Genomic DNA, 22,801 nt, shown 5'->3' on the forward strand with positions numbered 1-22,801 from the left:
AACAGCCAAGACAACCCAATTTAGCCTGCTATTGGGCAATTTTTAAAACTCTAGGATCGACTTCAGTTGCCTTCCTTCAGCCTCATTTGATTAGTGTGAGTGCCTGCATACACATATCATTGTTTTGTGATCCCTGAAGATAGAAATGTAACATTCCCAAAATATAGGTAGTTATTAATTAAAGGTTTTATAATTAATAATTGAGTTTATGTAGCAGTATATATTTTATTCATTGCATTTATTATTATTATTAACATCTCACCTCCAAAGAACTGGAGACTCATTGTGGAAGGTACACACTATCACACACAAAGCTCATCCAATCATGCCCTAAACTGATTCAGTGTGTGTCTGCATTCACAATACACACTCGGGCAATGCATTCCACTCATCAACCACTCTCCATGCAAAGTACCTGCTCTGCACTCCTCTGCTCACACCCTTCTTATTACAGTTTCCAGCGATAGCCTCATGTTCTACTTCCTCCTTTACCATTCTATGGAAATTTTCTTCAATTTCTTTCTGATAACAACCCCTGACTGACTTGGGTTTCAATCATATACCTTCTCCTCCTCCTCCTCATCCTTTTCATAACCTGCATTTTACATTCTTTCAGTCTGTCTTCATAATCTACATTCCAAAAACTACTGACCACCTTTGTGTATCTTCTCTGAATCCTTTCAAACATATCCTCATCACCATGAAAACTCAGTGACCAAATCTGTGCACAATAAACCCCATGAAGCCTGATCAAGGCTTCATACAGTGGAATCATAATCTCTTTATTTTTGCACATCAGGGTTCTCCACATTATTGCGATTATCCGATGTGACTCTTCACAACTGTGTAACATGGCCCTGAATTTCAGATCCTTTTCTACCACTACTATTCCCAGATATCTCATCTCCTTTATCTCTCTCTTTAAAGTTTCCCCACCAAGTGTATACTTTGCATCCCATTGTTGCTTCTTCTTCTCTCTTCCATCATCTATGTGGATGATGATGAGGCCGAATGAACTCTTTCCACTTCTGTCTGTCCCGGGAGAGTCCGAACAATTCTGTCCAGTTTGGTGTTGCTTGTTGTGATTTGGTTATCAGGTCCTCTTTTATTTTGTTTATCAATCTAATTCTGGGCCGTCCAAAGGACGGCCCAGAATTAGCATTGTTTCTTACGAAATCTCAAAACCTTACACTTGACTTCCCAGTGATGGTACTGGCCTTTTTCATTCTTCCTCTTTTTCTTTCCATATTCTTTGCTCTACTTCTCCTGAGTCTTTTTCGCTATCCTTTTTCCAGACCACCATCACTAGGATCCAATGCCCTGCTGCCGTGCAGTGCGGCCTGTGGACATCTGGAACGTAGGATCCTGGTAGTCTTGCACTACTTTGGCCCCTTACCAATTCCACTTACCTGCCCATTCATGAAATATATTTAAGTCCATAATATCTGCTTAACTCTGCATTGCTCTCAGACAGCTGCATGTCGCTAGTTAAACCAATCCAATATCATTAATGTACAAATTGAACAACAATGGTGACCTTCCTCTTTTGAGATACTGCACATCCATATGCATCTTTCTGATACCTATCTGACAGCCAGTCACTGATCTCATCTCAGAAATGTATTATAAAATCCCACCCATTTCAATTTATATAACAGCTTGTCATGTAGCAGTCTATCAAAATCTTTTGCAAAATCTAAGTATACCACTGTCTATGCATCTCCCTTGTCGAAGCCCCTCCATGTGGGGCACCTGTTCGTGGTGGAGGGGACCTCCCAGTGATGGTACTGGCCCTTTTCATTGTTCCTCTTTTTCTTTGCTTTTCTTTCCATATTTTCCATACTTTTCTTTGCTCTACTTCTCCTGAGTCTTTTTCACTATCCTTTTTCCAGACCACCATCACTGGGATCCAAGCCCTGCTGCCTTGTTTCCTGTGTGGTGCAACCCGTGGACATCCGGAAAGGGGGATGCTGGTAGTCTTGCACTGCTTTGGCAAGACGGGTGGTGGTCCTGGATGGCCCAGCCAGGATCAATCGGCTGGTGGGCTTGCCTGCAAGGGTCAATTGTGTTGCAGTAAGTCTCTCACTAGGATCCAAGGTCGGGATCCTAGCCCTGCTACAGTGCCTGTATGGCATCCAGGGTAGCCCTGCCATTCCACTCCTGAACGCAGTCTTTGCTTGCTGGGTAGTGGGCATCCATATGTAGCTACGTGGTGGGTGGGGAACTCTGGTGCCGAATTAAAAATTCCTTAAATATGAATTCTTCATCCTCAAATGTTTCAGGGACCCTAACAAAGTCCCAACCAAGTACTGATAACATAGACACAGCATATGGAAACAGAAGTAAGAAACAAAAAATATCGGATACTAACATAAATGTACCAACCTTTTTAATCATTCATGCAACAGGTGAAAAACCAATTGGGAAAATGTCACCCTTCTTTATCCAAAAAGGTTTAGAAGGACTGGCAGGACCTCCCAAAACCGTCAAGAAATTGTGTTCTGGTGATATCGTCTTGAAACAATGTGCAAACAACATTCTGAGAAACTACTGAGAGCAATGACAATGGATGGAATACAAATTGCAGTAACACCTCACAGAACACTCGATTCCAGTAGAGGAGTGATATCAGAATGGGATCTCCTTGATGGTCCTGATGAGGAGATATGTTCAGAGCTTAAAGATCAAGGAGTGAAGGGTGTGAGGTGCATCCTGATACGCAGGGATGGTCGCCTGGTCTCAACCAAGAACATCATCCTTACCTTTGATACACCTAGGCCGCCGACATCTCTAACCCACTGACATGCTTTAAATGTCAAAGATATGGACATGCCCAAACTGCCTGTCGTGGTTCTATTATCTGTGCTCGATGTGGTAGTAAAGAACATGATAATCTTGCTGTGAAAAAAAAAGCTAAACATGTCAACTGTCAGGGAGATCATCCAGCATACTCTTGTGCATGTCAGTAATGGAAAGATGAAAAAGTGGTACAAAAAATTAAAACAGAACAAAACATAACATATCAGGATGCAAAAAAAGAAAGCTGGCCCCCATTACACCTGTTCTACGATCCTCTTATGCTGAAAAAGTAACAATTAAAAAAGTGCCAACAGCAACTCAGACATGTATGTCTATTCCACTATTTGATAATTTCACCATACCTGAACTTTACGATCGTAAGTGCTTCTCTGTTGAGCGCATTAATCACAAGACCTATGGCCTTACTCCAGAGACAACTTTAAAAATGGTCCCATTCGATGAAAACTCACCTGTCAAAAAAAATTATGGTGGAGACTTCACTCAAAGATAAACCACCAGACACTCACACAGAAAAAATGGATGCCTTGATACCCACTGAAAGCAAACTAAACATAACAACTGACCCTAACACATTTGATGTTTTGAACACTCTACCAGAGGAAGAGATGGACACTGGCCGTTCATACTTCCCTAAAACAGTGGATAAATATAAATCTGACAAAGGTAAGCCCTCATCCTCTCGAAAACCAGACAAGTCAATAAAATCAAGACAATAGGAAAATTTTTACAATGGAACTGCCGTGGGATCCACCAGAATATTGACGATATCAAGATGTTGTTGCAGAAACACCAACCTTTCTGTTTCTGTCTACAGGAAACTTACTTAAGACCCAACGAGGACCGTACCTTTAGGAATTTCACTGTTGTGCGTAAGGATAGAACTGGAGATGGTCCTGCTCATGAAGGAGTAGCTATCCTAGTGGGCAGTCATATTCCTTTCCATCAGGTCCAACTTAATACTTCTCTGGAAGCAGTAGCGATTCACTTCTCTGTGGGATTTCTTATTACAGTATGTTCAATTTATTTACCACCAAATGCTGAGTTAAATGAAATTGATCTTGATAACCTTATCTCACAACTACCTGAACTCATACTTTTGGTGGGTGACTTTAACATTCACAATACTCTATGGGGTAGTGCCAACACTAATAGACGAGGTCGAATCATTGAAAAAATTCTTGATAATAATAACCTTTCCCTTCTAAATAATAAACTCAATACTTTCTTCCATATGCCTACTTGCTCATATTCTGCAATTGATCTTACAATGTGTTCCCCTTCCATTCTTCCACTGTTCATGTGGGACGTTGAAGAGAACATATATGGAAGTGATCACTTTCCTGTTCTTTGTACAATGTCTTCACAGCAACCATGTTCACCCACACGGATACCTATATGGAAAATGGACCAGGCTGACTGGAACACTTTCTCTCATCTTGCAAAATTTAATGCTGATGCCATCAGTCAAACACCTACCAATGAAGCTGTAAAATATATAACAGAATGCATTGTCCAGGCAGCAAAAACTTCCATCCCAAAAACATCATCTCGATTTCCAGTCTATCCAAAGCCTTGGTGGAACCCAGAATGTCAGGCAGCCAAAAAAGATCAACACAGATCATGGAGCATATTTCGTAGATACCCCACCACATCAAATTTAATAACTTTCAAGAGTGCTCGAGCCAAAGCTTGTAAGACGTCAGAGTCAAAAACAATCATGGATCCAATTTACTACATCAGTTAATCAAATGACCAGTCCAAAAATTGTATGGGATAAAATCCGGAAAATGAAAGGCAGATATAGTACACACACTGTTTGTTCACCTTAGACTATAATGGAAGTGTTCTTGCTGATCCCAAAGCTATTGCAGATACTTTGGGAGAAACTTTTGCTAAAATCTCAGCAACAGCTTTATATTCTCTGGAATTTTTAATACTGAAAGAGCAGCAAGAAAAACAAAGGCTTAATTTTTCTACTAACATTCATCAGCCATTTGTCAAGGAGGAACTAAAAAGAGCTCTCTCCTACAATCTCACCCTAGTGCAGTAGAACCTGATGACATCCATTATGAAATGATAAAACATCTACCATCATCTTCTATGGATCTTCTTCTCTTATTGTACAATAGAATACTTGCAGAGGAAGAGTTTCCAAATTCTTGGCATAAGTCAATTGTCATTGCTATCCCAAAACCACGAAAAGATCCAACACAAGCAAATAATTATCGACCCATTGCTCTGACCAGCTGTCTTTGTAAGATACTAGAGAAAATGGTTAATGCCAGACTTCTCTGGTATTTAGAAAGCAACAGTACACAACATGGTTTCTGTAGACATCAACTTTAGACCATTTAGTTCAGTTAGAAACTTGTATAAGAGATGCATTTCTGAAGTGAGAACATCTTGTCTCAGTTTATTTTGACATGGAAAAAGCTTATGACACAGCCTGGAGTTATGGCATATTAAAAGACCTCTATAACCTAGGTCTCAAAGAACACCTCCCTATATTTATTAAAAACTTTCTGTCCAGGCGAACCTTCCAAGTCAGAGTGGGAAGTACACTATCTCGACCATATCATCAAGAACAAGGTGTTTCCCAAGGCTCTGTCTTAAGTGTAAACCTTTTTGCTATTAAAATTAACTCAATCATTGAACAGCTTCCTCCCACTGTAGACAATGCTCTATATGTTGATGACTTCACCATTTACTGTCACTCACTTAACATGAGGGTAATTGAAAGGCAACTTCAGCAAGCAGTTGATCATGTCTCTCTGTGGGCTCTTAATAACGGGTTTAGTTTTCAACAGAAAAGTGTCTGTGTACGTTTCTGTCGAAAACACACTCATCACCCAGATCTTGAACTAAGAATGGGACATACTGTTATTCCAGTAGCTACAGAAACCAAGTTCTTGGGACTCATCTTTGATAGAAAACTCACATTTCTAGCACACATTCGTCAACTAAGAGAAAAGTGCAAAAGAACTTTGAACCTCCTTCGCACTCTATCCTCTACTGAGTGGGGTGCTGATTGAGCTTTGTTGCTCCATCTTTATCGTGCACTTGTACATTCAAATCTGGATTATGGGTCCCAAGTCTATGGTTCGGCAAGACAGAGTAACCTATAATGGTTGGATTCCATCCATCATCAGGGTATATGGATAGCTACTGGTGCCTTTTGCACCTCACCCACTCAAAGTCTCTATGTTGAAGCGAATGAACAAGCTCTATCACTTCGACGGAAACAGTTGTCTCTTAATTACGCCCTAAAAATAAAATCTCTCCCAGATAACCCTAAATGGAATAGTATCTTCTCTCTGCATTGGGAAGCTCAATATCACACACATCCAACTGCTATGCATCCTTTTGGTATGCGTATTAAAGAAACTGTGCAAGCTGTTAGTATAAATATTGATAACATTAGCTACACTAAACATAACAGCATTCCTTCATGGCAGGTTTGCACACCATCCTGCAACCTCTCACTTTGTCAGCTGCAGAAATCTTATAACCCATCATCCATTTACCTGCAATTGTTTAATGCACACAGAGCAGCACACGCTGGTTTCTTACCCATCTATACTGATGGTTCAAGAACTAACGCATCTGTTGGCTGTGCTGCTGTTTCCTGACATTATTATCTCAAATCAGATCCCACCAGACTGCAGTAATTATACAGCAGAGTTACATGCCATTCAGCTTGCACTTGCGCATATAAAAGAAAACTGCTACCAAAAGTGTATAATTTATACAGACTCATTGAGCTCTTTACAGGCTGTCTCCTCTCCTATGTATAATCCACATCCAGTACTTTATGAGGTGCTATACCTGCTTCACAAAATAAAAATCCTTAATTTCGATGTTCAGTTCTGCTGGATTCCCAGTCACATTGGAATCAAAGGAAATGAGGCTGCAGATGCAGCTGCTAAATCAGCTCATACCTTTCCACATACTGTTTGACAGTTCCATATACAGACAACTTATAAGATCAAAAGCTAATTGCTCAGTGGGAGTTAACATGGCAAGAAGCATCAACAAACAAATTATATAACATTAAAACCTGAAATTAAATACTGGCATTCTAGTCAACGTACAAAGAGAAGGGAGGAGGTTGTCCTTGCTAGGGTCTGCATAGGTCACAGTCACCTTATGCATTCTCATTTACTGAGAGCTGATGACCCTCCCATATGTGAAAAATGCAATACACATCTCACTATTCATCATATTCTGGTAGATTGTCAAAAATTTACACGAGAGAGGAATGAAATTTTCACCTATCTAACTAAGCCATATACACTCAGGCAAATTGCATGATGTTTTTAATTTTTTAGAAAGAATTAATTTGTACAAACACATTTGACCATAAATTTGTTTATATGTAAATACTTCCTTGCTTAACTTAACTTTTATACATACGTATTATTCATTAGGTTAAATCTGACCAATTATGTATTACCATAGGCCTTGATCTTGTATATTTGTATCACCCTGCTGTAATTTTGTTAATATGTAAATACCCTAATGCTAAACTTAAATTTTGTGCATCAATGCTGTATAATAATTCCTTTCCGATTCTTTAAGTATTAGTATAATAATGTTTGTTGTAATCTTACTAGATGTAGACACCGCTTTCCTTGACTTGTTTTGTATATACATTATGTTAACCTATAATTATCTATTTATGTACTGCTGAAATCTCTGCAGTAATTTTGTTTATATGTAAATAAGATGCATACATTTTGTGTATGCATCTTATTTATTTCTTTATTTTTCGAATAATCATGTAGTGCTGTAGGACATTTTACCGATTTGTGTACTTTCTAGTAATTCTGTTTATATGTATTGCTAAATGCTGTTTCTACTGCATTGCTAAATTTAATTTTCATCCATGCATATCGTAGAATAATCCCTTTTTGCCTATTTTTGTACTGCTATAAAGCATCTATTATAATTTTACATATATGTAGATACTGCATTCCTTGACTTAGTGTTTCATATATTATGTATTAACTTATATTGTTAATTATTTTTGCACTACTGTAATAACCTCTGACCTTGTGTGTTGCTGTGCCCTCTGTAGCAGTTCTGTTTACCTAGAGATGCTGCTTTGTGAAACTAGATTCTTGTAGAGACATATTGTTTACCATTTTCTGTAAATACTAATGTTGTAACCTTTAGTATGGCACAGTATGACCTTTGTAGTTTGTGCCAAATAAACTATAAACCAATCAACCAACCAACCAACCCTTGTCCAAGGTATTTGTCACCTTGTTATAGTACATAAGTAAATTAGTAAACCCTGCTAGCATACTATTCACGATTTTCGCTCTCCTTCTCAACTTATCATTGTTCATCCTTCGACAATAGTACTGACAACCATTTCTAATTCTCTTTCTCGTTCCTCCTCATGTCCAGAGCATGAATGATCTTGCTCATTCTCCCTCCTGGATAGCAGACCTTATGGATTCTTTCATTAAGCAATCCTCTAACAATGGAATTTCCATACACTGCTATTCTCGAATCACACGTCACTTCCTTTACTCATTTTTCTTTCATTCTATTCTTTTGCACACTTTATTTGTTTCCACTAAACATATAATATCACTCCACATATTCCTCATTTCATTTTTCATTTTGAATAACTGTTTCTTCAAGTCTTGCATTCTGACAGGTTCATTCTCTGTCACTCCCATAATCTCGCTGCCTCTCGTTCTGCTGCACCTTACTTCAGTTTCTTCATTTATACTTCCTTTTGTTCCCTTATCACTTCTACATTCTTTCTCTCTCTCAGGCACACTAGCATTTGTTCCATTTTTTTTCATATATGCTATCTTTCATTTTTTCAGTCTGTTTCGCATTCGTTAACTCGTAGTCTAATAAAATTTCGCACTTCCTGCTCTCCACAAACACATATAAGTGTTTTGTATTAAGTACTTTATTTTTCATTATGTAATTAATGTGTATAGTTAAGGTCATCATTATTCTAAACTATTCATTTTCAGTATTATACACCTTTAGCTATACTTCGTTGTGCTATGTGGTTTGTCACTGGAATTAAGTATTTTAAAAAAATGAGAGAATTTATATTATTTTTGCAACATAGTGTGTGGAGCACATATACATTAATGCTTCAAATTAGTGGTAATTGAATGCTAAAATAATTAATGAATATTCTGCTAATAATAATAACATGTGAAATAAATAAAAAAATAAATAAAAATAGCTGGTGATTAATGAACCAGTTGCAAGATATCATTCACTCTCATCCCTCCCTTCATTTATTTCACATATCTAATTCTATGAAACTTTACAGAATTACATTCTGTCCAGTTATCAATTCTGTCATTTAATGAATGTTTTCTTATATTTAATTCATAATTTTGGATTGTGTCCAGTAGTGTATACTATTCCTGAGAAAATTTATGAATCTTAAAATTCAATCTACTAAACCTTGGAATTTTTATATATACAGTGGAATCTGCTTATTGCGATCGTGGATAATATTATTAATTGGCTATTGTTATCAAAATTAGTCAGTCCCAAAACACACCATTTAAAATGAATTAAAAATAATCCATCTATTATAATCAAAGTTCCAGTTATTGTTATCAAAATCCTTGGATGTTCAGCCATTTTCATCTCAGAATTCTAAGAAATAAGGGTTAATCAGGAGAAAATTTAACAAAGAACATTTGTCAAAATCTGACTCTTTTTGTTAATCTTCCTTTTATCTTATTCTTCTGGGCAAATGCAGGTGAGTAATCTTAAATCTACCAGGCTAATGTACAGGGAGTATAAATAATGTCTAATTGTAATTTTTCGAGCTTATTTTTGCTTTTTCAGTAAGTGAATTTGACATTTAAGTGCTCGTTAAAACAGTCCTTAGCATTATGTCAGAAGCAATTAAAAAACTTAAAGATTAAAATTCAATTGCCCAAAATGAGTCAGTGTAGGGTGGCTGTACATTTAAAAATTTCACAACCACTCTTCTGTAAGATCTTAAAAACCAGATGAACAGCTCTTACTAATGAGAACATGTATTGGAAGTGAGCTCGATCTGGTAAGGATACTCAAGTTGAATCAATTAAAATTTGGTTTAGTAATGTTCGTGAAAAGAATGTTTCTATTAATGGGCTGATGCATCTAAAAGCAGAACTTGCAAAAACAATGGGTAAAGAAAATTTCACCACAACTGATGGATGGTTTGTCAGATGGAAAAAGCAAGAAAATATTGTGCACAAGCGTATTCATGGTGAAGAAAAAAATGCTGATTTTCTATCAGCTGTTGTGTGGATTTAGACCGAGTGGCCAAAAATTATTGCTGAATATTCTCTTGAGGATATTTACAATGCAGACGAAATAGGACTCTATTTTCATGCAGTGCCTGAGCATACTTATTTATTTAAAAATGAAAGTACTCAAGGATTTAAATCTTCAAAAGAGCGAGTGACAGTTCTTTGTTGTGCTAACATGAAAGTGAGAAATGAGAGCTTCTAGTGATTGGAAAAGTAAAAATCCTCAGTGTTTTAAAGGTGTCAAAAGTTTGCCTGTTGATTGCTGTTCTGTGCAAATGCTTGGATGACTAATGACATTTTCAACAATTGGTTAGTTAAGTGGGATCTTAAATTAAAGCAAAAAATTGTCTTGTTAGTAGACAACTACACTGCACACACAAACAATTTAAGTTTAAAAACATCAAAGTAATTTTCTTGACTTCGAACACTACATCGTTAATTCAACCATGTGACCAAGGCATCATACGAGCTTTTAAAGCTTATTATTGCAGGGAAGTTCGTGCGAGAATTATAGCTGAACTTGATTATTTAAAAGACCAATCTGATGCAAGTGCAATTGCAAAAAAGATTTCCCTTTAATGCATTTGGTAGCAATGTCACATGGAAGCAAGTCTCAGAGAAGACTATTGAAAACTGCTTCCAAAAAGGTGGATTTTTTAAGACCAACTCTGAAACTCCTTCTTCCAAAGAATTTGAATATCTTACAAATATATATATATATATATATATATATATATATACACAAATATATACAAATATATTTGTATATATATACAATATATACAAATATATATACCATCTGGGATTTTGATAAAACCCCAGATGGTATGTCAAAAGAAGAATTTGAAAATTGGTTGGATATTAATAACAACGTTGAAGTGGTGGCTACAATGACGATGTCGGTCTGCTTCTGATGAGAACTTTAAATTAATAGAAGAAAGTGAATCTAATACAAGTATAGAAGAACAAATTTTAGAAGCTCCTCGAACCAATGCCCAGATGCAAAAAGCTCTATGAATACTTCGTTGCAGTCTGCAACAAAGAGCAACTAACTTCAAAAGGCATTATGAGTATGAACAATTTATTCATGAATTACTATATTCAAAGGCACGACACACAATAGTAGATAAGTTTTTAAAATAAATTTTATGTTGTTGCTTATTAAAGTTGTTTATAACAATAAATTAAATTAAATAATGTTCATAACAATAAATTGAAATAAATGATGTAATTTTTTATATCCTTTGCTTAATGTTATCAGTGAGTTATTGTTATTGAAAAGCGACTATCCCAAAGTGATCACAATAAGTGCCACCTGCTGTGTGTGTGTTTATATATATGTTATGCTCAAAATACCAAATTAGCTCCTCTTAAATATAATTTTTTTTAAATTTATTTTTTCATACAGAATAAAAAGAGCTAAGGATTTTTATGAAATACTTGGAGTTAGTAAAGAAGCTTGTGAATCAGATATCAAAAAGCAGTATAAAAAACTGGCTCTTCAGTTTCATCCAGATAAGAATAAAGCTCCAGGAGCTGCTGAAGCATTCAAAGGTATTTTATTATTATTTGTAATATTTGAATTTTATCAGACCAAACTTGGAGAAATAACAATTTGCTTTAATGCAAATTTAAATATTAATTTATTTAATATTTAAATCATATTAATTTCATTAGCAATGCTTAGTAGTTTCCAAGTGACTATGATCACTTTTTACTTTTGGGAAGAATTTAAGGATGTTCAATATACCTGCTTAATCACACTATCCTGTCGAAAATCATTAGATATCTCTTTCTATTACAGTAAGGATAATGCTAGTATGCAAATTTTGTTGTCTATAAGTGAAATTCAGCAATTCACTCAGAAGCCATTTTAATTTTTTATGCTGAAATAACTTTTGATCAAACTAATATGTGGAAAGAATTAGTAATTTTTTTAAAGGGAGGGGAATGATGGCTTGACATAATTTAGGAAAACTGTTTGTATGTGCTATTTTGAAGCAGTTAAACATTCTGAAGTCTGCAGTTGGTAACATGCAGAAGAAACAGAAGTCTATATGTGACAGCTAAGTTATAACCAGGTAGGTTGAAAATCATCAGCGACAGGACCCATTCTCCATGCAAAAGGTTTGCTTATCTAATTGTCAGAGAATTTGTGTTTGGAGATGCCAACAGCCTCAAGCAGCCCCATAAATGCTTCCATGACTCAGAGAGCATTATTCAATAAATTTTCAAGATGCAAACTTTGTTAACAACAACAACTAAAGATTGTTTATTGTCATATGCCAAGAGCTATCCTTCTGATTTCATCTGGACTGCTGAGTAATAGAAATCATTCCTCTCAAGGGACAAATTATGCTATATTCTGTTTTAGTCTTATTTTGGAAGTGTATTGATTTTGCATATGTATTATGTCTTCTTGTTGTGGTACTTGGACTTTTTGGTCCTACATTGATTTATAGACAAATGTGACATCGTACATTGAGGCAATTTTATTGTACCACCACTTATGCTTTCCAACACAGTAACACACTTCATGTTAAAAACATGATTGTAAATATGTGGTCTTATGAGAATAGCATCAAACCATTACAGTTGCTAGCAAAGAGCTTCAATCAGAATCAATAAACATCTATGAGGTGGATTGGAACAAAGAATAAGCCCCCCCCCCCAAAAAAAGTATTAAAGAAAAATTGTAATAACGAAATTATTATGGCTATCAGGACACGTCATACATTTCTATCAAAACTTGTTTATATTTGCATGTGTCTCGTGACTTTTGCGAGGATAGTTCTGCAGGAGACCAAACTACTGACACTTTGATTCTAATACTTTAAATGATCAAAGGACTTCTCCTTTGAACATTTAAACATAAACATGAAAATATAAGAACTATGTTCTTGTTATAAAAGAGTGTTAAAGTCAGTACAGAATAACATAAAGAAAAGAAGAAAGTGAACATATTTCTTATAGGTGATTATCAGTGATTATTTTACTGTAAATTTTTTACAGTAAAATAATTTTTACAGAAACCTGTTGATATCAGCAATGTTAGAGGATGCCAGAATAGCTAGAGAGTGAAAAATATCATCCTCAGCAAATTCCTGATATGTATTCTTTGGGGGGGGGGGGTATACAGGCTGTTACAATAGTACTATATGAAAAAATTAGTTCACCACCAACCTCATCATCAAATTCCTGCCATGTATCCTCAAGGGGTGTACAGGATATGATAGTACTACATGAAAAAAATTACATCATTACTAACTTCCTATCTACAATTTTCCTCCAAATCAGTCTGTTACTTGTCAAGACTCCAACATTATCAGATCTTATATTTCTATCATCTAAGGCACTTTGTACCGTATCAATCCACCTATATCTTGGTCTTCCTCTGGGTCGTTTTGCTGCCAACCTGGCAGAGAACACTTGTTTTGCTAATCTTTTCTCTCCCATTGTATTTAAGTGACCATACCACCTGAGATTAGCTCTGCTAACAAATTCCTGGATGCTGACAATGTCAAGTTCTTTCCTAATATCCTCGTTTTTAATATGATATTGCCATTGATGCCATCTGTTCACGCCTCTAATCTTTCTCAGGACTGTCATATCTGCAGTCTCTAGTCTTTGGTCAAGTGTTTTACTTCTGACCCAACTCTCAGATCCATAAGTTAAAACTGGTTTGAACAATGTCTTGTATACAGCTAATTTAGTGTTCCGACTAATTTCTCTCTTATTCCATATGAATTTATTCAATTGACTTCCCACCATACCAGCTTTGCTGATTCTGTTGTCTATTTCCATATTTAATCTTCACTAAAAATCGTGCCTAAGTAGCTGAAATGCTTTACTTGTTCCACAGGTTCTCCATTCACAACACAGTTGACATTTTCAATGATTCTGCCTATTTTCATTGTCTTTGTCTTTTTATTGCTGACCTTCATACCATATCTATTACAACAGCTATTCAATTTAGTCAGAAAATCTTGCAGACTTGTAGCGGATTTATTTAGAAGTATAACATCGTTCGCAAAGAGCTGACATTAACATCTCCAATTCTGATATCATGTTTAATACCACTTTCCTTCATAATGTGATCCATATAGATAATGAATAAGAGAGGGGATAATGTACATCCTTGTCTCACACCAGATTTAACATTAAACCATCTTCCTGTACTTCCTTCAATTCTAACTGCTGACTTACAACTCAAATAAAGACTAAATATTGCTTGATATAATGCCCCATTCACACCATATAACTGCAGTGTATTGAATAGCTTCTCTCTTGGCACCTTATTATATGCCTTTTCCAAATCGACAAAACTTAAATACAGATCCTTGTTATATTCCCATGCATTCTCGACTATTTGTTGCAAAATGAAGATCTGATCCTGACAGCCTCTATTTGGCCTGAATCCAGTTTGTTCTTCACCAAGCTTTTCTTCCACAATTCTTCTCAAGTATACTTGCATAGATCTTGCCAGGAACACTCAGTAGGGAAATACCTCTGTAATTCTCACATTCAGTTTTATTTCCCTTTTTATATATGGGTACTATGAGAGCTCTACTCCAATCATCTGGAAATCCTCCCTCTGTCCAGGCTTTCTGAACTATGCAGTGCAGCCACTGTAAGACTTTTATACCACCATACTTCAGCATTTCTGGTCCAATATCATCTACTCCTGCTGCCTTTCCACATTTCCAGTCTTTGATGGCTTTTTTTACATCAAGTATGGATATGTATTCCTGACTGCATGCCTGGTCAGTGCTTTTTACCACTGTGCTATCATCACTACTTGTTTCATTTAGCAGTTTTCAAAGTAATTACTCCATACTTCAAGGATATCTTTTTCTTCTGTTTTCATGTCACCTTTATCATCTCTAACTCCTTTTACAGCACTCTTTCCTCCATTCCTAAGCTTCTTCAACAACCTCCAGAATATTTTGTCACCTTCTTGATATTTATTTTCTATATTCTTGCCAAAGTCCTCCCACGACTTTTGTTTAGCTAGTTTTACACAGTGTTTAGCATTTTTGCATTTGTCTCTATATATTCTCTAAGAGCACAAGCTGACTTATTTGACAGGAACTTTTGATATGCTTTCTTCTTTTCCTTCACTGCCACTTTAACTTCCTGTGTCCACCAGGGAGTTCTGATTTTTTTATCCTTGCAGACAACCTCACCACATGCCTCTCTGGCAGAATCAATCAATGTTTTCTTCAGAGTTTGCCACTGAATCTCCCAGGTTTGATTCCTGTTCTCAAAGTCTTTCATTTTTTTTTTTCAATAATCTTTCTGTATTTTAGTCTATAGTTCACATCTGAGAGCTGCTCAACTTTTATTCATTTTAAAACTTTCTTATATGTTATTCTTTTCAATATGAAATTCAATTTTATCCTGCTCAAGACTAAATAGTGATCACTTCTGATTTCAAATCCTCTGTATACACACTGGTATCTTGCACCAGGGAGATAACATCTATCTACAATAACATAGTCAATGAGACTTTTCTTATTCCTTGCCTCTTCTCTCCATGTGAATTTGTGCACATTTTTATGTTGGAACATGGTGTTAGTAATAACCAGTCCGTGTCCTGAGCAGAAATCCAACAGATATTTGCCATGATTATTTAGCTTTGCTCTTTTCTCCAAATTTTCCCAAAATATTTTTGCCTGTCTCACAATCATTTCCTACTCTGCTATTTAGATCCCCAACAAGGACCAACTTTTCCTTTTTCATTGTGTCAGTTGCTTTTTCTAAAGCATCAGAAAATTCCTCCACTTCTCCCTTAGTAGAACCTTCTGTGAGACCATAGGCACAAATAAGTCTCATTGTCCAGTTCCCCATTCTCATATTTGCCCACATTACTCTACTTGAGACTGAGTGCCATTCAAGAAGATTAGCCTCGTATTTTGTGTTGAATACTATAGATACTCCTTCTTTTCCTTGATTGTCATTGCCTGAATATAACATTTTGTATTTATTGCTCAGAAAGATATCACCAGTTTTGGTTTTTTTTTTTGTTTCAGTCACTCCGATTATGTCGATCTGGTACTTATCTAATTCCTCAGCTAGCTCCATTTCTTTGCCATTCAGGCTTCTTACATTCGTAGTACCGATCTTTAACTCTGGTGATGTTGAGTTGGGGTTTGTTTTCAGATTTGTTCCAGTAGCTGACGTTTCGCTGTTCGCCCTGGTTCGCTGGCGTAAACAACGGGGGCCTTGTTTAACCGGGCGACGCCCCAGCCGGCATGAAATTTTGTCATGTTGTACCGTCATTTTTTTTTTATTTTGGTTTAACCAATAAGAATACAATTTGGTTGGCTAAATCCCAAATTGCCAGCCCATTCTCGTTCATTCAGTATCCAAGTAGATACCCAACAGGGTGCAACACGAGAAGGTGAGGATTGGACATTAGGTCAGAAGCCCTGGTCAGTTCTCCGCATTCCTTTAAAGGCTAAGTGGAGGTCTCCTCTCAGTTATACAGCTTTGATCCTTAAGCACCACCAACCTCCTATCAACAAATTTCTTCCAAATTAATATGCTATCTGTCAAGACTCCAATATTATCAGATCTTATATTTCTGTCTTCTAAAGCACATCTTCCTGTATCAGTACACCTAGATCTTGGTCTTCCTTTGAGTATTTTTCCTTCCATTCTAACAATGACCACTTGTTTAGCTAATCTTTTCTTTCCATTAGATTAGCTGAGATTAATTCTGCTAACACATTTCTGAATGCTGACAATGTCAAGTTCTTTCTTAATATCCTCGTTTTATGCCATCATTGATGCCATCTGTTCACTCCCCTAATCTTTCTCAGAATTCTCATGTGTATGCCCCCCCCCTCCAGTCTTTGATCAAGAGTTTTATTTCAAACACTGTCTTGTATACAGCTAGTTTGGTGTTATGACTAATTTCTCTCTTATTCCCTCTAAGTTTATTCATCTGACTTCCTATCAAACCAGCTTTGCTGATTCTTTTGTCTATTTCAATATTTAATTTGCCATCTTCACTAAAAATTCTGCCTAAATAGCTGAAATGTTTTACTTGTTCTATAGATTCTCTATTCAAGACGCAGTCAGTGTTTTTATCTATTTTCATTGTCTCTGTCTTTTTATTGCTGATTTTCATACAACATTTATTACAGCAATCGTTCAATTTAGTCAGGGAATCCTGCAGACTTGTACTGAATTTATTTCGAAGTATAACATCTTTTGCATAAAGTAAAGAGCTGAGATTAACATCTCCAATTTTGATATCAGGTTTAATACCACTTTCTTTCAATAGTGGAGATAATGTGCACCCTTGTCTCATACTGGATTTTACATTAAGCTATCTTTTTGTATCTCCTTCAGTTTTCTAACTGCTGACTTTCAACACAAATATAGACTATGTATTGCCTGATTTATTATTACCCTAAGACCTCATGGAGTCAGAGACTAAGAGGTCCGTTTGTCATACACAGCTCATTATACCGTGTCTTAAACACATTCAAATTCTCTGCAGACACCACACTCTCAGACAAGGTTTTCCAATCATTCACAACTCTGCATGCAAAAAAACCTGCTTCTCACTCTCTTGTTCACACCCATCTTATACAGCTTCCAGATATGACCTCTTGTTCTCCCCTGAGATCCCACCATTTTATGAATAACCTCTTCAACATTGATTCTATAACCACCCCTTACCAACTTATACATATCTAATGTCCCATTAACATCATACAACTACAGTGTTTGCAAATAGCTTTTCTCTTGGCACTTTGTCAGTTGCCATTTCTATATCCTTGGTATATTCTCAAGATTTCTCAACTATTTGTCTTAATGCAAAAATCTGATCCTGATAACCTCAGTTTGGCCTTGTTCTTCTCCAAGCTTCCTTTCTGCAATTTTTAAACCTAATTTTTTTAAATTTTTTCTTTTAAAAAAAATTAATTTTTTTAAAAAGAATTGGTTGAGTGTAAAACAGGCTTTTGAACAAATGAGAATGCTAAGTTTATTGAATGCTGAGGAGGCTATTGATGTGATGTGTTTATGGCAGGAAAGACTAGAAGTAAAAGTTAGTCTTAGCTAAGAGATCTGATCTTGTCAGGTGATTTGTGTATTACTGAGGATAAGGTAGGTGAGCTTCAATCTCTTTTGTACGAGAAAAGGCAAGACTGTTTTGGTAGCATTGAACATGACAAGGTTGTCCTTGCCTCATTCAAGGATAGTATGTAAATCACTGTTTACATCTTTTAGTGTTGTAGATAATCTTGTAGCCTGGGATGTCAGAGTATTGCATGAGTAGGATGAGTTGAGAGTACTATCATCTATAAAACTGGATAGGATTAGTGATTATTATGAGTAGTTCATTATGTACTTGAGAAAGAGAATAGGCGATAGGACAGAGCCTTGATGCGGCATCCCAGCATTGGTAGTAAAACTTAGAGATGGTGCCATCTAAGATGACTCACTCTCTCTCTGGTCTTTCTCTGCAAATCAAAAGATGGCAGTTTATTTAGTAGGCCTTATGCCACACATGGTCTAAAGTTTTGGAAATGTCAAGGGCAACAGCACAGACTTCTCCACATTTCTATGGTACACATCCAGTGGTGGGTGATGTAAGAGCTACGAGGTCCCACTCCCCAGTACAGATTCCGCCTTGAATGGCAGAATCTGTACTGGGGAGTGGGAGTCTCCAAGTAGTGAAGGAGTTGGCTATTGATGACTTACTCCATTATTTTGGAGAGGACAGGATATAGGTGATAGCAATTGGTTGGTAGTTTAACACTAGACTTCTATCATCTTTTTTTTTGGAATAGGATGGATATGAGATTGCTTCCATGCATTGATATAAATACCAGATATGTATAATAAATTACAGAGACTCTGCAGGATGGGTGTTAACTCTGGAGCACAATGTTTGAGAACAATTGGAGAGATGCCATCAGGACCAGAAGACTTTAGTATCCATGTTATTTAGTAGTCATCTGATATATTTTATTGAAAAACTATAAGAAGCATATAGTGCTTGGATTCCAGGGCAGTATGAGATGATTTTCCTTGGTTATCTATGCAGAAGTTCAAGGAAAAGAATAATACCAGATCAGCTTTATCTTTAGGTGAAGTCTTCTTCTTCAACCTTCTGGTTCTGTCCACTGCTGGACGAAGGTCTCCCCATGATTTTCCAGATCACTCGGTTTTCTGCCTCTCCCATCCATCACACATTTGTTCCAGTTCATCTCCACCTTCTTCTCGGTCTTCCTCTTTGTCTTGCTCCATCCATTGGTCTCCACTCTGTTGTTTTTCTAGTCCATCTCCCGTCACTGCATCTGGCAATATGGCCAGCCCATCTCCACTTAGCCTGTTTAATGTATTTTACAATATCCATGACACCTGTTTGAGATCTTATCCAGATATTTGTCTTCCTATGTCTTAATGTTATTTTTAGCATACTTCTTTCCATGCGATGTTGTGTTGTTCTCAGCTTTTTGTTTAGGGCTTCTGTTAAAGTCCATGTTTCTCCTTCATATGTTAGGACAGGAAGTATGCGCTGGTCGAAAGCTTTCCTTTTTAGACTCATAGGGATGTCACTTCTGAATATGTCTCTCATTTTCCCATAAGCCATCCATCCAAGGTGAATTCTTCGTTCAATCTTTTTTCTTTGGCACTCCTCAAAGGATGACAGAGAAGCAGAAGGGCAGGAGACCAGAAGTTGTAACTGCAGTGATGAGGGGACCAGAAGGCAAGACTTACATTTGAATAGGAGGCCAGTTTTCTGCTGATGATTGATTTGCATATGTTGTGTGCTTTGGTATAGGCAGTATATAAAGCTAGTTCTTGATGTGAGCCACATGTAGTAAGCTGAATGTTTTTTCTTTGACTGCTTTGATACATATTTGGTTGAACCAGGTCTTGGAAACCAGATGAGGATTGTGTGTTGAATGGGGGAGAATGAAGACCTTTATACCAGTGAGAATAATTTCTGTGACTCATTTGCAGCAGGTGTCAGGGTCATATGAGTGGAAGCAATAGTCAGACCAAGAAAAGGAGGAGAAATTCCAGATGTTATCCCAATTGACTCCTTTGTAGTGCCAGAAGAGATGTGAAGTCCTGAGTGGTTGGAGGAGGGTGTTCTATGAGAGAGAGAGAGAGAGAGAGAGAAAATTTGTATAAGATCTGAGTTACTGAGAGAGGAGGTGTATCTGGAGATGAAGAACTATTCAAAAAGGCATCCAGAGTATTTGGAGAGTGAAGAGGGTTATCAGGAATTTGGGTGGGTAGATGTAGATTGTGTTAGGTTACTTATAGCAAAGATTTCTGCTTCTCATCCTGCTTGGTTGGTAGTGTTGGAGTAGGGGAGCCAGTTGGAATTGTGGACATTGAGGTTGTCCAGAAAGATGACCTTGCTGTTTAGATAGCTGAATTGCAGGTAGTCAAGTTTCATGAAAATAAATGTGAATAGATCTGAGTGGTTATCAGCATTTAAAGACTAGTAAATGCATGGAATTCTAAATTAGCTATTCTCTGGCAGACTATTTCAAATTTCACAAAGGCATAGGTACCACCCTTGTGACAAGAATCGTGAAGTATGTAGTTTGGGCACTGGAGGTGGACAGTAATAAATATGGTGCGATCTGGGTTTCTGTCTAATGTGTCTGGTCTTGAAAGACTGCAAGTGATGGTGAATGTCATTTATGTTTATGTTAATTCTAGGGAATGTTAGTAAGGTGGATGTGAAAGTGAGTTTTTAGTGAAGAGATTCTGGCATGGTTTGTATGTTGCGACTGATTGTTTATGTGACTTTTTTTGATGGGATTAGTTTGAGGGAGATTCGCATTTGTCACAGTGTCACTGTTATTGTTTGTGAGAATCTTCATGAGTTTGATCATAACCAAGGCCATGATCAAACAGAAGGAGTATAGTGGAGATGTGCAGTGAGAGAAGATAGACTCTTGGACATGACATTAATACAGAGAGAACCAGTCTGTGCTATAATGTGGGCTCGACAGTGCCTCCCACACACACTCATCACTACTTGGACTCCCTCTCCAGGCATGACATGACCTGACCTGGAGTATATAGCAGCAGAATTATGAAAATTGATCAGGAAGCCTCTTGACTTGTTACTGACAGATTTGGGTCTGCACTAACTGTTGGCTAGCCTGTGGCACCACTGTTTCAACTGATATACTCTTGAAATCGAGGAGGTTATGGGTCTCTAAGTGTGTTTGTCATGGCCTTGAAGGGTATCACTCAACAGAGAAGAGGAGGGAGAACAGAAACTGGAATCCCTGTTCAGGAGATGACATGGCATTTGCCACCTGGGACCTCAATTAAGCCAGGCGGTGGTATTTCACCAGGTAATGAATATCTACTATCTAGTGTCTAGTTGGCATTTACTTCAATTAGGAAGGTATCCCTTTGTAGTAGAAATACTCATACTCATTGGTTTTACCAGAGCCCCTTTTATGGTACTTGACGTGCCAAAGGCTTTTGATGGCATGTATTGAGGATCTCTCAGCAAATTGTCATCTTATTGCCTGCCATCAGTCACTCTGTAAATTGGATTGTCAGTTTTTTCTCATATTGTTCATTACATGTTATGTTGAAGGATGTTCTGTCTTCAGATTTTCCTTTTAATCCATGTGTTCCTCGGGAATTCTGTTACTTCATTCACCCTCCTCATCATATATAAAAATATCACTGACCTCAAACTATTCACAGTTTTGCTGATGATAACAATTTCCACTCATCCTACTCATACAACAAACCTAACAATGCATAAATATCTCAGGCTGCAGGATCATGTATGACAAATGCTGTAAACACCAATGGGGCGATAACAACCTAAACACCATCAATATTTCCAAAACATAGTTCTGTCTTATTTTTTCACACACACACACACAAAAAAGACATTAAAATCCATTCCCCACCTCTGATAATACTCAGCTTATTAGTAGACTAGAACTTGCTTCTTAGATTGATACTCCTAGCCTTTCCTTGCATAACAACAACATCAGTGCTCTAGTAACATTCTTGGCTTATAAAAATCCTGGCATCTTTTTTACTCAAGATTTACTTTCATCTGTCCAGTTACTATGTACAAACTCAAATCTACCCAAACATAGAATACTGTTCTCACAGTTTTGGTGGCACATCTGAGGCCCTCTCTAAAAATTCTTGATGCTGTCCAGAGGACAATTTGGCTAATTTATGACCCCTTTCTCACAGATCCTCTCCAGTCACTCTCTCACAGACAGTTTCTGCATTGTCACTTCTGCAGATATTTCATTGGGCACTGTTCAGCAAAAGTGGCATCCATCATGTCCTATTTCTGCTAAACCTGAAATAAACCTGCAGCATCCTTATTACTGTTGAATTATTGATGCACTGAACCTGATACTCCTATTCATCTTTCCCTTCTGCCCTCGATTCTGCAGGCTTTGGGGCAGTATTTTATGAGAAAGGATTCATTTTGCCATCAAAACGATCCACAATAATAATAATTCCTCCCTTAATGAAATTTCATAAATCACATTAAAATATGTAGAGTCATTTCATTTTGACCATTTTTAATTAAAAATTAGGAAAAACTAAATTATATCTACAGTACATGTGCCAAAAATCTCTCTATGTGACTTTTGTGTAATATTGAATCATACCTTGGAAAGAAAAAAAAAAAAAAAGAAATGCAGTTA

General features: G+C 36.8%; 1 protein-coding gene across 1 annotated transcript in view; it reads left to right on the plus strand.

Annotated features, from left to right (window-relative positions):
- LOC150099499 (dnaJ homolog subfamily B member 12-like) overlaps positions 1–22,801 on the plus strand; it is a 241,175-nt gene that overhangs the window by 51,749 nt on the left and 166,625 nt on the right. The window contains exon 3 of the mRNA XM_090403692.1: positions 11,521–11,666. Coding sequence (XP_090259818.1) covers positions 11,521–11,666 — 146 coding nt within the window. The remainder of the gene's footprint in view (positions 1–11,520; positions 11,667–22,801) is intronic.

Source organism: Typopeltis vanoorti, chromosome 14 (assembly GCF_054136105.1).
Source record: "Typopeltis vanoorti isolate ZY-2024b chromosome 14, IOZ_Tvanoo_1.0, whole genome shotgun sequence".
Taxonomy (NCBI): domain Eukaryota; kingdom Metazoa; phylum Arthropoda; class Arachnida; order Uropygi; family Thelyphonidae; genus Typopeltis; species Typopeltis vanoorti.